Consider the following 18718-nt stretch of genomic DNA (forward strand, 5'->3'; position numbering starts at 1 on the left):
GGGGCATTCCGTGTCAAATCGACCTTGGTCTGATCCTTGATCTCGCCGATTCGACCTGCGATTTTTGATGATTGATTCAACTCTTGAAGGCTATCATTTTTGTTCCAAAATTTTTCGAATCGCTTTCAGTTGCCGAAAATTTTTAAAAACGATCACATTGATCAACACAATTTAAAAGCCTGAAATAATTCTGAAAAATCATGTGTTGGATATAAAAATTTTTTAACCCAGAGCCAAAATAGGTCGGATCCTCTTTACATTTTGTTCGACCTTTCCTGGAAGAATTTTTTTAAAAAAATTAAAGGAAGAGTCAGTTTACAATACATGGTTACTCAAACATTTTCATAGGGAACACCAGATTTTGGAAAATTGTCTCAAATTTTTTCATCTTGAGGAATAAAAATATCTTGACAAATATCTGAAAAATTGTTTAAAATTGGGTGTAAAATGTTTCAGACAACAGCCTCTCGTGTACTGAATTTCTTTCTAACGAAGAAGAAGTATCCGAAAAAAAAAACATTCAAATTATAAGGGAAAGTCAGTCAGTATGTGTAACGCTAGATTTGAAGGAATTTTTTGAGATTTTTAAATTTTTCAAATAATTAATTAGCTTACGAAAATCTTGAGCAATTCTTAAAAATCTGGTGCTAGATATAAAAATGTTTGAGCAACCACCCCTGGCAAATTGATTCTTCCTTTCAGTTTTTTTTTTTAGATAATTTTTTTCGATACAAAGTTGAAAAAAATGTTAATGAAACGCCAGTTAACTGCGGCTCAAAGTTCAAAATTTTTTTCATCAGACAAATGATTTTTCAGAAATACTTCAACTTTGAAAATTGTGTCGATCAGTATAGCAGTTTGAAAAATTTCAAAAAAAAAAATTCGAAATTCCTGCCTTCGAGAGTCAAAACAATGGTATAAAAAATGCTGACCCAAATCGGAAAGTTTAAGGGTCAGACCGAGCTCGATTTGACACGGAATGCCCTATACGTAGAGGTGAGAACAGGATATCGAATATGGCGAAAAATCCCAATTCGTTCCCTTCCGATTAGACCTTAAATTTTCTACAGCCGTATAACTTGCATTATAGTCGAAAATCGGAAGGTGTGTATAATCAGTTTCAAACTGTTGAGTAGCTTAACGTTCCATGAAATGAAATCTTCTTCATCGTCTCCAATGCCCCGCGTGTTTGATTTCTCGGATGGGCGCAGGCTGAGAGTCTGAGAGGGAAATTGAGTGATAAGCTTCGTAAAAAGGCCGCGACGCAGCGCTGCGCGCGCATCTTGAATGATTCGTACATCTCGTTTCGCGGTCTATTTTTAAATTCATGCCGTATTCAACGGTTGAAGCTATGGAAACACAGATTTTTTTCTCTAGTGATGAGACACGGGATTATTTTATAATACTCTCGATCGGCTAGACATTCCCTGACGAATTATAACCACAGAATTTTACTCGATGTTAATCGGATCGGATCGGATAATTTCGCGAGTATGCATAAAACAGACAATATTGACGAATAGAATGCACTCGTTCTCAGAAGAGTACTTTTTTTTTATTCTGGAATATAAGCGTATTGTTGAACGACTAGTTATTAATTATACGTTGTGTAGGAAATACTCGTTCGTTGGTTTATAGTTTGCAAATTAGTTCTAAGTTAATTTAGAGTGATTTGTAAATAATGCTTGGTTGATGGAAAATGAGTTCAAGTACGAATTTCATATCGCTGGTATCGTCAAGTGCTGTGGAATAGTTTACTTGAATTCATTATTCAATTTAAGTCGTTTTACCTCTGTTGTAAAAGTTTATTAGAAAGATTCTGGCAACTTTAGTTTATCTAAAAGGAAAAGTCTTCCAGAGCACTAAATATCGGGACTTAACCATCAGCTAAGGATTTCAAAATTTCCAAAAACTTAAAAGAAACTATCTTAAACAAATCACCAATTTACCTTGAGATAAAATGATGAGACTTTTCGTAATGAACCAAATAATCAAATAACCGTAATAAAATAAAGTGGAAGATGTAAATTCGAGAGACATCTTCCCGTCACAATGTAGATTTTCAATGGATAAAAAAATATTTTTGACATAGTTCTGACTATGGGTAATTCTGTTTTATAGTTACGATGTCGGCATAACCAAAAATTCGTTTATGAGACGTAAGTAAACAAAATACTTACGGTTCGTTGCTTCATTGCATTTACATATTAGACCTTTCCAGATTAGGGCAATGTTGTTTTTTTTTCTGCCGGATAAATGTCTAACAATAGTTTTTGCTGAACTGGAAATGCTTAGAAATGTAGGGTTTTGGTCTCAAGTCTAACGATAAGATGTGTATTATATGGTATGTGTAAATCTATACATGTATCTATTAACCGTTATTCAAACAGTCTGATATGATATACAATATATGATGATTTTCCTGGAGTCACCGACTCCAATGTCATGGATTAAACATTGAATTCAAGCTGGTTTGAGGCAGCGGTGTGACTCATGCGGAAAACATTTGTGCATATTCAAATGTTTCGTTAATAGTCTTCGACCGCATTCTTAAACGCTTAGGTAAATCTACTATTAGATAGTATTGAATATAATCATGATCATCGTATAAACGGATCCATTAAATTATGAATGAAAAGTTGAACAGGGAATGAATTTTTTATAACTGATCTATAATTACGTTAAAATTGCAAAAAATTGAGGGACCATGAAGGTAAAGTCACAAGAAGTTTCATAGTGAGTGTGAAAATGCAAAGCTTGTATCTTTTTTTGGAATGACTCGTATAAGAATATCAGAATATGAAATCGGAGAAAATACAGTGTGGACAAATATACGCCAAATGCTTTTGCGCAATGATATTTTCAACCCCCCACCCCAAAAAACAAGAAACCAAAAAATCGTACATATTTTTACCGAATCGAAAAATATATAAAAGAGAAATAATCGTAATAATTGTTCGTTCTTGAGCTTTATTTTTTTACTCCGGTGCACAAATTCTAAACGATTCAAATATTTCAGAATCGTTTCTGACGTATAAACATTGTGCATTTTCAAATGCACGTCAATTTCACATATTCCACTTCAATATTTCAACTGGAATTGAGAAAATAACAGAGATAAAAGAATGTTCAAAAAGAATCGTGTCTTTAATCTGATGAATTGTTTTAGCTGGTTCGAACTGATGGCTCGTGTTGGATGTAAAGAAACTCACTTTGGTAGAGAGGCATGTTTAACATGTTTAACATGATATAGTAAGATTACTATCCTTTCGAACAGGTGAGAAAATTGGGCCCTTAAAAGTATAGAGAGAAGACTTAAATGATGGGAGTCGCGCCCACTTTTCAAACTCCACTTTTACATATCCCCGCGGTTAGTGGACCCAAAACCCATCATATAACCCACCAATAACCATCATCGCCTCCTACACTCGACTGTATAAATTTAAAACTTTGGCTCGTTTCGATCCTGGCGATTGACGAAATTATATTTCATTCCATTTCTGGTCTTTCGTTTTTTCGAATATTTTTCAGAACATAAAAATAAAAAACAACTCTTGGATTGTACGTGAAGAATAAAACCGAAAGAAATATAGTAATATGAAAAAAGTAGAGCGAGCCAAGATTGGATGAATTACGCACATAACAATTAGTTCAATTTTATCGAGACTGCTTTTCATATTCGAATCGTATCTGTCAAAAGAAATCGTTTTGCTTCAATATTGGGTACATTTTATTTATCATATCGTACGTATGGATTTTAATATGTTTATAAAAAGGAATCGATCATCGGTTGAAGAAAGAAAAAGAAAAAAAAAAACGTAATTGTTATAATATTTACATTCAGCTTAATTATTCTATCACTGAGACAATAAATTTTTCATATCAAAACGAAGGACTGCAAAAAGCAGTAAATTGACTTGATGAGTCTGTTTTTCAAAAAAAAAAAAAAAAAGAAGAAGAAGAAATAAATCATTCACGATGTCGAAACCAATTTCTTGAAACAATCGCTTCGTTCTCATTAGATGCACGAGTGCATTTGTTACACGAATGAACGATTGGGTTTTTAAATTTGAAACAAGCCGGTCCGAATGAGATTTATCCCAGCCACCCGGTAGGTAGGTCAGAGGTTCGTCGAGTTCGGTCAGCAGTTAATAACCACGTGTTGACGTCTCTTCTCCGTATAAATTACCGGGCAGAAATTGGTTCCCCGTTGAACAAATGCAGACCGTGTTATATATATGTATGTATATATATATATATACACCGGTGGTTAGATCCTGCACACTATCCCTGACTATGAGTTAGGGCAGACAGTGAACAGCCGTGTTGATTGAGTCACGACGCTTCATTAAGTAGCGAAGTTGAGTTGCTGAGAATCGATATTTGTTTACCAATTTTATTATCGAATGATCGTATCCTGGATTTTTTACAGATTATCACATTTTTAAGCTCCGAGGATGTTTTTTCCGAAAATGATGGAGATCCACCAAATGTGAAATCAACTCGCAGGCGTTCTTTTTAAATGAATTCTCTGACCTTTGGAAAAAATTTACAGGGCTGACTTTATTGATTTAATTGATTCTTAAGGAGGGACTCCGGTGAAATTTCGTTAACACCGAGTTTTATTCGTTTTTGAAATGACCGAACAAGATGTGCTCAAAAATTCCCTTCCAACAAAATTTACATTACGATAGTATGTTTTTTGAAGATATTTTAATCTTCCGGAGTAAAAGTGTGCGTGCGAGGTATTTTTGGGCAGAAAATGTACAAGTAAACAGGCAAAACCTTCGTTTTCAATTCGTTTCTCAAATTTCGGGCTTTGAGAAAATAAAAAATAAAAATACGCTGATTCCCAGAGTTTTTCGTAAGAATTACCGTAGAAACCAAAAAAAAAGAAAATAAAAATTCAACACAGCCTGACATATCGTTAAAAAGAACTAGAAGTGGGACGCCCAAAACTTAGAAAAGATTGAAATACGCGTTTAAAAACACTCTATTGATTTTAGAAAGTTTCTTCCCAGTTTTTAAGGCCCAAGGAAGGAAAACCAGTGCATTATTTTCTGTATTCTACAATGTGTATGATGCATTACACGACAATCAGTAAAATGTTGACCGGGAGATTGTTCAATTTCGTCAAAAATGTTTCTTACGCTAGTACGATCCTTAAAAACATCTTAAAAATACGTAAATTGATTTTTATGAACCAAGAAAAAACATTCAGTTGGCGAAATAAAACATCTTGTGGAAGGACACTTGTTTCTGTTTTTTTTTACGATTGTTTAAATTTCTTTTAAATAGAGGGTGACATGTGGGTAGAAAAAAAACATCATAGCGCAAGAAGTGTGGAATAAAAGTTTTTTTTTTTTAAATCGTGAATATCTTTGCGGACTAGATGAAAAATTTTTAAATTCAATAACCATATCGAAGATGTGATATGCATTATAATAGATTTGGAATAGGTATGAAAAAATTTTAAAAATACACAAATTTATGAATAAGAAATTTCCTCCCACTCTAAATCTTGCGTAAAAATGTTTTATTTCGAAGACGGAATGTTTTTTTTTTTTTATAATTTTCAAAAATTGAGTTCAGTGTTTTTGAGATGGGTTTAATAAATGATCGAGTAAAGACGAGTGACGAAAAGGTGTAAATTTTTTGTACCGTTTCCAAGAGCAGTACCAACATTGAAAAATCATTGGTAAAATAAAAAAATCTCATGCTCAACCGTTTATTTAGTTGGAATGCCCCATGTGTGCACACATACGTACGTAAGTGAAATGGCAATGCAATGAAGTTACTTGGAATAACGGTAAAACATTGCTTGCAGCGTATGTTTTACCTTCGATATCTAAAGGAATGCCCTTCTTATATTTACGCTACGATTAACACCGAGAACTTCTTACATGGTCAAATAGGGATAACTGATAATGGGTCCACATAACGGCGAGCACAAGTGCATTAGTTGCTCGACTGACATCTTTTTTAGGTTTTCTGTTATTCTATCACTGAGAAAAATTTCATTTGTTACATCGACTAAAAAAATTCAGTAAAACAGGTATCGTTAAAAAAACTGTTTGACTATTGTTGGAATTACGAAAAACGAGGTACGCGTAAACATTTTGCGCTATCGTCGATCCTTTTTTGGTAATTGCAACGCAAAATCAGTTTCTGAGGTTTACTCTATTTTTTTTAGTTAAATAAGGCTTTAACGTCAATTTATTCTTGCACGAGCATTAAATTTTTGCAACAGTTACAAGAAAATATAGTAACAGTGATCGTAACGAGAAAGAATAGTAACGGATACTAGACTTTCCGGTAACAGCTAGAAAACTAATTTTCATTTTCTACCTAGAACTATATTTTTCGATTGTGGTTAAAAATGAAAATAGTTAAGGACTGAGCGGTAACCGGAAATAAAAATTTCTCTCAGTGTACGAAGTCACCGTATTTCTCGTTTCTTAACTTCATTCGGCATTTATAATTGTGTTTATCTAAATAATCTAAATAATTGATTCAAAGTTAGAGTTGTGAATTCCGTCAGTGTAACGAACAATTTAACATAAAGCCTGATTGAATTTTACTGTAGAAATCGGTATTACTTATTGTATAAAGATGGTTTCGAATCCAAAAATTGATAAATATTTGATGCTAACTATATGATTAAAATCTGGATTAAATACTACTCAAATAACGAATTTCTTTTGACTAAAGAATTCTCTCTCTTATTATTATATGCAATTACGACAGATTTGACGCTCTTGAATCAAAATATAGTAACAAAAAATATGTACCACATGTAATTTTCATGTAAAGTTTTTTTTTTTAAGTAAAACGGTACTTTTTCTCACAAATTACAATCAAAAACTAATGATAGCAACAATATTTGTAAAAATATTACAAAGTTAAAAAGTCTAAAGATTAAAATCGTCGAAAAACAGAAAAACACGACAAATTCTGAATTTTCAACATTAAAAAAAAAAAAAAATTATAGTATGTGATATATACGTGACAAGAAAAAAATGGATAGCAAATATAGATTCGGCTCATTAAATACTTCATATATATATTATTTATTTATTTATTTTGCAGACCTGTGTAATTAATAATTTCCTTTGAAAGTAACTACTTACATTCGATGTACCGCGTAAACGTAAATGAACCAAATTACAAATAAAAGAAATAAGTTTCTAGCATCGCTCTGCTTAAATAAGCGTGACGAAACATTAATTGGTAATTAATGCAGAGTGATGATTTAATTTGTGGTGTGCGCACTTCTAAGTTAACGTTCTTCGACACTTTTCCTAATATCGCAAATTTGTTATTTTCTATTTTTAAAATTGCGCAATATGTTTTGTTATTTTATTGGTGAAATCTACACGAAACTTGAAGAAAAAAGTGTTCATTTTCAAAGTAACGTAAACTTTCTTTCATCATTATTATTATGTCTTTACAATTGATGTTTTTTATCTTTACGGATTAAGAATCTCGTTTGATCACAAATTTCTAGTTAAAATTCCCGAAGAAAAATAAACAAACAGTTTACAAAGTTTCCTTCTTATAATTAAAAAGGCAAGAGAATCGCAGCGAAGAATATTCTATTTTCTATAAATCTTGTTTACGTCATTTCAGAAAGTTTTCTTTGCATCTTTTCCACTCTCATTTTCTTAACAACTCGAAGAGTGAATATCGGCGCATCTATAAATTATAGGTATATAGTAGAGTGGAGCAAAAAAAGTTGATTTATACAGTTATCCGTACCGTGTCAGATTAAATGTCATTAAAATATATCTCTTCCTTGAAAACTAATTGAATACGACAAATGATCCCTTAGAATTTAATTAAGAGTCTTAAAAATCCGTCCGAGTTAAAAACAAATCCATAATTCGCTTCGACCCGTCTGAGATAGGACGACGTTTTTCTTTCTTTCCTTTGTTACTTCACTTTTCATTTCTTCTTGAAATTACGCACACTGTCATTATTATCGTGCTTTTTTGTCCAGTATAATTGCATCGCTAATTTTTTAATTCCAAATTATTCAACTTTCAAGATAACTTTCAGCCAAGTTTCATTTACAGTCACATAAGAGTGGTGTTATTTTTTTATCTTTTCAACTTTTTTTTCCTCTTAAACGTTCGTAGTGAACACAAGATACCTTTTATAGATAACTTTTTGTACAGAAAATTTGACTAACCACAAAATAGAATCAAAAATAATTTCCCAGCTCGTACAGTTTTCGAGAATGTGTTTCGGATCTATAGAGCGTTTGAAAAATTCAAACCGGATGAGGCACCCGTTAGAATTTTACCACCGAGTTCCGGTTTCACGAGGCTGTGTTTGAGACTAAAATCTAAGTAAGCAAAAAAAAAAAAAAAGTTTCAAAAAAAAAAAAAAAACACTCTAATCTACGTACAATAACATAATGTAAATATTAAATAACCTAATATTCTGACCGTGAATGTAATACGTGTGGGTATATTAGAGAAAAATGAATTTATTAAAATGTATACTTACGTCATTTCCGATGTTGCATTTAACCAAATACGGATCAGTTCCTTGGTACAAGTCGAGCGACTGAAGAATCCCCTTCAAAGACATAACCAAATAGTAGTAAAATATCAATCTGTTTATAATATTCACCATTTTCGACGACGAGTCTCGCTGATACGTGCAACGTATAACTCTGTATTCGTGCAACGTATGATACACGGAAATTTAACGTCCCTGATGACGCAAAAATGGATTTCAAGAGTTGCAGGTTTGAGGACACAGATTCTTGTACCTACCGTTAATTCAAATTCACGATTATTAATGCCGGTACGCAACGCTGGCGGGCACGCTTTTTCTATTACGCATCACTCTGTATTTAGCCTTGATTTATAATCCACACCTTAATTCCTTCGAACTTCGAAGTCGATTGTTATTCAATTTTTATACCCACTATTTATTATTTCATCACTGTCATAAATTTCAGTTCCGTCCGTGCAATGCTCCCTAATTACTGTCCCTTTATTTATTTCCCTCCAATTCTTACTGCTTGTCTTGTCAATTTTCGAATTTCTCATTTCCCATTCTTCTCCTGTATGAGGAAATGGAAGTAATCAAAGATCGTTAATAAATCGTCAAACTTTACACTAATCTCAATTTCTTTTCATTCTTCGCTCCCTTTTAAAAATTATACCCACCCGATTGGTCCCTCAAAGCCTCTTCTCTGAAATTTCAAATCTCTATTCACGACGTGATTGGTTTAAAAATCAGCCACGTGCAGCTAGAAATATAAAGATTCAAAAAAAAAAAAAAAAAAATCATCAATATGTCATTCATTACGTTACATGATCAAGGCAAAAGACGCACAGTTTTTGGTTCAACCTTAAACAGGCATCTGCAAAAACGACTCAGACCAACGAATATAAAACTCTCTTTCGCTTGATATTGGGAAAGCAATGATCAAAAAAATAAATAAATAAATAAATAAATAAATAAATAAACAAAAATACACAAAGATACACAAACGTGTAAAATCACGTGCAGCGAAATAGAATATCAGGTTAGGCCGATGGCGACCTGTTGCAGGTACCGAACCTTTTCCGATAACTTATCATTACTGGATATCTGTCGTAATTCAACCGAGTGACGCGAACGATTGCCAAGAGATGACTGTCTCCTGTATTCTGACTCCGGCAGGCCAAGCTGCTGCATCGTGGAGAACATTGAGCGGGGGAGGAGAAGAAGAAATACACGTGTGTACTTCACCTTCTTTACAAGACTCGTTTCACAGTCACTGTCGTCGGGTACAAGCCTCACGGATATTTCTATCGCCTGACGCTATCGATTCGTCATAATTGTTGTCGGTATTAATATAGATTGATAGACGTTAGTATCAGGGCTGTGGGATTAGTTGGAAGGGCCGATTTATTGGACAGTATGATTGATCGGAAAACCGTCGTTGGATCGAAAAGGTGGAATAATCGATCGATCGAAAGGAACGAATAACGGAAATGGTGAGAAAAACTAAACGTCGGATGTACCGATTAATCGATTAGTCAGAGGAACGATCGATCGATCGTTTAAAAGATCGATTAATCGCGTGTACCTCAAGAAGATCACGATGACGAAGAGAGAAAAAAAAAAAAAAAACAGAAAGAAATCAAGTCTGTGATTGTCATTCCAAAAGTCTCGAATTTTACAACAAATTTCTGGTCATCGCAAGTATATTTAATAACGTGGGAAAAAATTTCACCGTCCTGTTCTACGTGTCGCGTGTATGCCTGTGAAAATTTCGATTGATCCGAAGATGAGAGAAGAAAAATTTCAAATCAAGATACGTGATTATTTTTATTCCTAATAATCATACAGGAACGATATATTTCTGATTAGACTTCGAGCGTTTTGTGGGCAACGATACCCAAGCGATAATTTTCCTTCTTCTCTTTCTTCACTGATCCAACTTTGCCGGTGAAACGAAATTTGAATTTCTCAACGAAAGCCGAAGGTGCGAATAAAATTTCTGCACAATGGCGCAGTGACATTCCGGCAACGTTTTTGCGTGTCGTTCCATTGTTTTCCCCTGAGCTTTCACAGCTTCGACTCAAATTGGCCGATTGTTATACGCGCGAAATATATGCGATGCGTATCTCTACCTCTGATCCGATTCTGCAACAACGGCAGCGCGATGCTTTCGCAGATTATACTTGCTGAAAATATTATACGTGCATTATATTCACCATGGATGTCTTAAATTCAGTATACAGGGCAGTCCGTGTCAAATGAATCAATTTTTACCATCACTTTTTTTGATTTCGTTCAAAATATTTCATATCACAGTATCAACTCAAAAACATTCGATTTATTAACGGAATATTTTATTTATGCGATTATTTTTTATTCATAGATATTAAAAACCTTGTCCAAGTATCGTCTTTTTCCAAATTTTAATACTTAGCTTCAATCATTTTCAGACGTCAAGTTGATTTGTTTCGATATTTGATCAACCGCTTTAAAAATTTTAGTTCTGCATATAGCGAGAGATAAAATAAATGGAATATATTTTCTACCCTGTTAAGATTACGTTAAAATTATGTAGATAGCGATTGTTAATTCGTTTGATTTTTCCCAAAAATTTTCAAAGGTATATCGAAGCTGTAAACTAACATAATCATAGCGCTTGAAGATGCGGAAAAATAATTAAACCTGTCCGAAGTTTCGTTTGTTCTGAGTAAAATTTTCAACGCGTTGAACGCTCGTTTTTATCAAGCAAAAATTATCCGGAGTGCTCGAGAAAACAAGAAAGTAGATAAATCACGGGATTAATCTTGAAGCTGTCTAAACAGAAAATGAAATAATTAACACATTTGGAAAAATTTTAAAAACGGCAGAACCTTAAAAAGTTTATGAATAAACACCTTCAAGGACTTAAGAAGAGTATATTTGTATTTTGAATGCACATGTCGTTGCAGAAAAAGATATTTTTCAAATGAATTGCGACTGTTATTAGCGAAAAAATGTCGACAATATTACCGAATCAACATGTCGAATTTAGCATGGCATGCTCCATACATGTCTATTACGTGTATTTTTTGTGATTCGTTTGTTCCTTTTTTTTTGTTTCGAGTTTCTTCTTTCTTCTCTACTTCTTATCAACCAAAAGTTTCGCCGCGTTTCTTACAAAGTAACGAATTTTGTTTTTCTGGCACCGTTTCACGTGTGCAGGCTTCGTTGCTTGAAAATAAGAAAACTTCTTCTATTTCTGTTGCTTTCCTTTTACTGGACTATACTGAATTTTGTGAGATATTATTCTCCGTGATGACGATTTTTATTGTTGAATCCATTCGTGATCATCGACTCATTCTATGCGAGTGTCTTGAATTAACTTTCGGACAACATCGTAAATCGTGCAAAGTTGAAAATTGATTTTCCAACTGAAATTATTTTATATAATATCCTACATAGAGAAATTTTTAGTTTCGGTTACAGGTCGGTACTTAACTATTTCCATTTTTTACCACAATCGAAAAATATATTTGTAGGTACAAAATGAAAATTAGTTTTCTAGCTGTTACCAGAAAGTCTAGTATCCGTTACTATTCTTTCTCGTTACTATCACTGTTACTATATTTTCTTGCAACTGTTGCGAAAACTTAATGCTTGTATAAGAATAAATGGACGTTAAAGCCTTGTTTAACTAAAAAAAGTAGAGTAAGCTTCAGAAACCGATTTTGCGTTGCAATTACCAAAAAAGGATCGACAATAGCGCAAAATGGTAACGCGTACCTCGTTTTTCGTAATTCCAACAATATTCAAACAGTTTTTTTAACGATACCTGTTTTACTGAATTTTTCTAGTTATTATAACAAATGAAATTTTTCTCAGTGTACTCTTTTCAAGTTTGTTCACATTATTTTTATAGAATATAATACTGCATGTACAAAGCCTCGGAATTTCATTTTCTCCAATTTTTACGTTACTCTTAGAAGAGTTCCAATTACGTTACACCAGGTATATAATAAAAGCTTTGATCTTATCGTCTCAGGTACAATTTCCTGTATTACTCTGTGCAAAATTCTTTTCTCCGCGCTTATTAGTCTTTCCCCTTTCCAACTGACGCATGACGTGAGGAACTTTATCATTAAGCTCAATATGAAAAAAATTAACGAACGTAACGATAGGTATGATTCACATCAGAGATTTTGGGTTTGTTTACATTTAAAAGGCAGAAGTAGGTTCAGCGATTGACCTTAAGGAGTCCTTTACGCTAAATTAGCGAGTATAACATTGGTTTTTAATCGTTTATTTTATTTTCAGAGCGTACCGAAAGTGGGAGAAAAAAAATTTCAACGTAAAACGTTATTTTTTTCCATGAACTATTTAATGCAATACATGTCATATTTTTCACCGAATGGCATCAAAAAACGCAATTTAAATTGATTTTTTTTCTTCCAACGTGATACCTTTAACTTCGCTGTAAATTTTACCGGCTATCCGGCAGTGTATTGAAAATGTGTAAAAAAACTTGGCATCGTGGCACTCGAGATTCTCGACGAGTAGAAAAAATATTTTACCGAGAAAATTGAATTAAGGTACATTTCGGTATAAAATATAACATATTCGCAATAAATAGTTCTGAGGAGGACCCCCAACAAGAGGCTGAAACGTCAAAATCTTGCAGATATTTTTCATCATCGATCTTGGATACCAAGAAAAAATTTCACACACGAATATCAATAAGGCCGATCGATTCGTCTAAATAATTATAGACAAGGTCGTTGGATTTCTGCGTTTTTATTTAAACTCTGCAAACACGTGTAATGTAAAATATATTGTTCTAGTACCGAAGTACATATTTATTGGATCGTTTCCCTGCATCTTCTGCTGTACGGAAAGTAAGTAGACGTACATAATGCAGCATTATATAGCAAAGGAAGATATTACTACGATAGTTTTCCATATTATATGCACACGTATACACGATATCAATTCCGATTCAATTCACTTGAACTCTTTCCGTATGTTTACACATAAATCCCAGAGGAGGAGACTGATATTTATTGAGAATATATTTGTCCTTGTGAAATAAAACGGACGCACGAAGTAGACAAACTCAAAAAGCATAGAAAATCGGAAAATAAGGAAATGTGATTGATTTAGTTGACCTGGATTGGACTGGACCGAAAACTTTTTCCTGGGATGCGTTTCGAGCACATAAAACATCGGCGAATGAAGTATTCTGTTTCTTAATTTTATTACTGGAATAACTCAAAAATTGCTATACCTATAAAATCCAAAACTTGTTTAGTTCGTATTTAGTATTTTAGTTTAGATCAACCCATTAAAACCTAGGATCGAACTGACTATTTCGTTCACACAAAACGGGTAGATAGTGTATAAATATTTTTTTTTGCGTTATTTTCAATTGTCTAAAAAAAAAAAAAATTATTTAAACAAATTATACCAAAAGTTGTTATTTTTAGAAACTGACTGCGTCAATCGATTTTACGGGAAAAATAATGAGGAAAACTTGCGTGACATTTTTTCGTCAGAGTTCAATTTGTTAATGTTATAGTTTTTATGGTGGAAATTATGGAGAATTTTTCATTCAGCTCGATTTCATACCGACAAACTAACTCTGACAAAAATATGTCACATAAGTTTTCCTCGTGATTTTTCCCGTAGAATCGATTCGTGCCGTCAGTTTTTGAAAATAACAACTTCCAGTATAATTTCTTTGAGTATTTTTTTTTTATGAACTATTGCAAATAACATGAGAAAAAAAAGTATATTTCATTTCTCCATTTTGCTACGAATGGAATAGTTAGTTTGATGTTACCTGACCCAGTTTTTTCTTGGGCTTTAATGGATCAAGTCCAAAATCATCCGATAAAACGAGCCCCGTGTCAAAAACAAAATGATAATTTGTCACTCGAATTTCTAGTCAGAGAGTAAGAGAAATTTTCCGACTCTCGAAAGCATTGCAGAATTACCAATATCGATACTGAAAGTTTATCAAGACTTTTAGATATTTTTTTCTTTTTTTTTTTCATTTTGCTGATTTCGAAAAGATTCCGTCGAATTGAAGGATACAAATGTGATAATTTAACGAAAATAGAGACACTAAATCGACATTAAACTGTTTCGTATTTTGATTGATTATTTCTGTCTATCCAAAATGAGTTTCTAATAAAACACGGGTTATTTACTAAAAAACAAATTGTTTTTCTGAATATTATTTTAAAACAGTCAACTTCTCATTCGGCGAGACTAATTGTAAACAATTCTACCGAACGTCGTTCAAAACGAACTATGAATAATATAACAATAAAACAAAAATATTACTTAAAAAAAGCTCCGTCTTCATATTTCCACGCGTAGAAACAGGTATTATAAATTTACTCCAAAATACAATAACCAAATTCTGCCATTGAATATAAAAAATTTTCGTCATAGCCGATTTTAGTTTACATTGGCCAACCTCTTAAAATTGTATGTAATTGGAAAGACTCGGTCTAAAATAGACGTTATTTTCCTCCCATTTTTCTTTTTGATCATTATCCAAATTTCATTTCTTATTAATTTGTAAATAGCATAAAGAAAATACGAATTATGTCGATTGTGATTGATTTATATACTGAGAAAAATTTAATTTGTTACGGTAACTAGAAAAATTCAGTAAAACAGCTATCGTAAAAAAAACCGTTTTAATATTGTTGGAATTACGAAAAACAAGATACGCGTAACCATTTTGCGCTATTGTCGATCCTTTTTTGGTAATTGCAACGCAAAATCAGTTTCTGGGGTTTACTCTACTTTTTTAGTTAAATAAGGCTTTAACGTAAATTTATTGTTGCACGAGCATTAAACTTTCGCAACAGTTACGCGAAAATATAGCAACAGCGATCGTAACGAGAAAGAATAGTAACGGATACTAGACTTTCAGGTAGCAGCTAGAAAACTAATTTTCGTTTTGTACGTAGAACTATATTTTTCGATTGTGGTAAAAAATGAAAATAGTTAAGGACTGAGCGGTAACCGGAAATAAAAATTTCTCTCACAATCAGTATAGGTGCGGAAAATATATTTCCCAATTACTCATTGATAAAACCAATCGATTTTCATTTCTTGCTGCCATTTTCGAGACAGTGGTGGTTTAAGTTTCCGTAGCTGATTGAAAATTAGTTAATCCGGAGTTCGGGTAGGGCTATTATTAGAACTCGAGACATTGGCATCTGAATATTTCAACGCACGAGACGAAGTTCGGAGAAGATAGCCGGCGTTACTAGTTCTTTCTATTCGGAACTTACAATCAGGCAGTACGTATGCAGCAACGCCTTACAGGGCCCTGTGTAGCACCATAAGTTACACCTTGAGTACACTGCAAGACACGTATCCTACATTTCCAATTCCTAAAAGAGGGATTTATTCCCAGAGATGAATCTTTCACTCAATTTTTCTCCGACATAATCTGAATGAGATGTCGATGTGCGCATTTTTGAGCTTAGTTTAAGTTTCCGAAATTTCATTCTGACAATAACTTGTTTCTCTCCGATTTTCGTTTACTTGTATTTTAAGTTTCACAAAATTTGAATATGTTCGTAAAAATTTCTATAAAAAATTTGTCTCAATTGAGGACACTATAATTTGTAGAAGCGTTGGAGTGCTTAAAAAAAAAAAAGTAAAACTACCGATTTTTATCAAAAAAATAAAATCGATAGTTTTCAGATAATTGTAATATGTGTTCTAATGACGATAACTATGCTTTGTCATAAAGGTTTGGAAAGTTTGAAAAATCAGCTTTAAGGATCTGTGCATGAATCTCAAAAATATTGAAGACTTTACGAGTGTTTGAACCGTTAACGAAAAGTGAAATTTTCCCTTGTTAAATGAATGGGAAATAAAAATCGAATTAGCGGCTTATTAAACTTGAGCTAGACGGCTCATCTTTTGGGAAGATCTTTTTTCTATCAAAAACTATCGTTTGAGTGGGTAAGAGCGAAAAAAGACAATTTTTTTTTTTCACCACTCTAATAAGTTTTCATAAGAAAAAAAAAAAAAAAAAAACAATCACAAAAGAGAACATATGTAATGAATTCTTAAGACTGGTTTTAACAAATAAATTTTCAAAACGTTTCTTCAAAATAACTTTATTTGGTAAAAGTCTTCTAAACAGTGGATCAGAACTAGACCAGTTGAGTGGCGTAGAGATTTCTTCCAACATTGAGTGAAATTTTTAGTTCCTGTTACCGCTCAGTCCTGAGCTATTTTCATTTTTTACGACAATCGAAAAATATAGTTCTGGGTAGAAAATGAAAATTAGTTTTCTAGCTGTTAACGGAAAGTTTAGTATCCGATACTATTCTTTCTCATTACCATCACTGTTGCTTGTGCAACAACAAATTGACGTTAAAGCCTTGTTTAACTAAAAAAGTAGAGTAAACCTCAGAAACTGATTTTGCGTTGCAATTACGAAAAAAGGATCGACGACAGCGCAAAATAGTTGGGCGCACCTCGTTTTTCGTAATTCCAACAATATTCAAACAGTTTTTTTAGCGATACCTGTTTTACTGAATTTTTCTGGTTACCATAATAAATGAAATTTTTTTCAGTGAAGTGTCTGATGAGTGTCTTCGAAACTAAATACCAATAAAAATATGCGGGGGAACTTTATACATCTATCGGACGTAGGATATTCCTAAATAATTCCAATAAAATTCTTATCGATCTTCAACGTCGAGCGTCGACTTCTGCTCCCTGCATAAAATCGAATTCAGAGGGATTCACTCGCTCACTCACCTCACGTTGTTACCCATTAAATGCCTGCGTAACGATCGCGTGATACAGGTATGATACCTGTATACACAGAAAGTTAAGTTTCATACGTTGTTGCACTGGCGTGCCGAGCTCTGCTTTGGATTATAAATCAGTGCCTCGTCAAATCCTGACAAGTTACTGACGGGCTTGTTACCGCTGATACCTGCAGCTATGGATGAATCGGGCCAATCTCTACGTCTATCCTCGGCTAGCCGTACTCCTACACCTGTGCAAGACGTTTCTACGAGAATACTCTAACTTATAATTGTTCCCCATCCGCCACGATCGCGATTTCAAGCACTATTTATTGACGTTCGCAACACCTGCATCGTTAGAAACGCGGGCAAAAATCTGAAGGAATTACCAACGAATTGTTAGCGGTTTATATTCCATACTTTTTCTTTTTTGTTTCTCTCTTCAATACGAATTGCAAGTTTATCCTCGGGAAAAATAATATGGCTCGAGTTACTGATATATTGGCAGATCCACGAACCTTCGGCCAGATTGATAGGGTAATATTTTAATACTTTACTGAAAGAAATTTGGATGTATTCTGTAGTGTACACTGATTTATAACTGTATAAATATACTTTCCGATAATGAAATCAATTTTGAAGTGGATATTGAATACGTGCCAATATACACGGTTTTTCTTTTAAATTTCAAGTGGCGTATATATGCAGAGATCCAGAAAGTAAATTATTTTTTATTTTTTTATTTTGCTTCAAGGAGTAAAAATTTTCATAGCAAGATGAAAATTGAAGCGTGATTAAATTTGCGTAACTGTTCCAGAAATATCGAACCTTTGGAATTCTTTACAAGAGTTATGAAACAAATTTTTTCTCCATGTTAATATGAAAGAATGGTCTTTCTGGACTACATTCTTAGGTATTCACAAAAATATGAATATATGTATATATATATATGAAAAGAAAAACATATCAATTGAGCTATAACTCTTTTAATTTTTTTGCTCGAAAGAATAGATGCTTTGGAGCAAATTTTGAATTTTGTAAGAGTGGATCAAAAATGGGGTCATTATTTATGAATAAGAATTTTTTCAATATATATTTTGTAGCACTCGAATATTTGTACCCATTTTATTACGATATCATTTCCATTACACTAAAAACCTTGGGATATGCTCCAAAATATCCATTTTTTGTTTACACGACAACAAGCAAAAAAGAAATTTCCACCAAACATAAGGTCTTTCACCTTTACTTTATTTTTCGGCTAATTTTAGTGTAGATATGAGTTATGGAAAAAACAAATATAAATAAATAAATAAATAACGACACGCCTTTTAACCCACTAAATTCACCTTATTTGCGGATACGTCCTTACACCATTAGACAAGCGACACAGACACGACGAGGGAGTTTTATATTTCTCCCAGTGCAAATCGAGCGGTACGAAT

At 33.1% G+C, this 18718-nt stretch overlaps 1 protein-coding gene across 3 annotated transcripts in view; it reads right to left on the reverse strand.

The window, feature by feature from the left end:
* The window catches only part of Mp (collagen XV/XVIII-type protein multiplexin), a 156290-nt gene that overhangs the window by 51696 nt on the left and 85876 nt on the right, over positions 1-18718 (reverse strand). Inside the window, exons 1-3 of one of the 3 annotated variants that reach the window (XM_069133337.1) lie at positions 9580-9643; positions 9183-9265; positions 8512-9076 (exon numbers count right to left, since the gene is read on the reverse strand). In XM_069133337.1, the coding sequence (XP_068989438.1) occupies positions 8512-8640 (129 nt within the window). In that variant the 5' untranslated portion in view covers positions 8641-9076; positions 9183-9265; positions 9580-9643. Of the gene's footprint in view, positions 1-8511; positions 9266-9579; positions 9644-18718 lie in introns of those variants that run through there. The other 2 variants (XM_069133338.1, XM_069133336.1) reach the window with 2 other exon arrangements.

This window comes from Neodiprion pinetum, chromosome 2 (genome assembly GCF_021155775.2).
Source record: "Neodiprion pinetum isolate iyNeoPine1 chromosome 2, iyNeoPine1.2, whole genome shotgun sequence".
Classification (NCBI taxonomy): domain Eukaryota; kingdom Metazoa; phylum Arthropoda; class Insecta; order Hymenoptera; family Diprionidae; genus Neodiprion; species Neodiprion pinetum.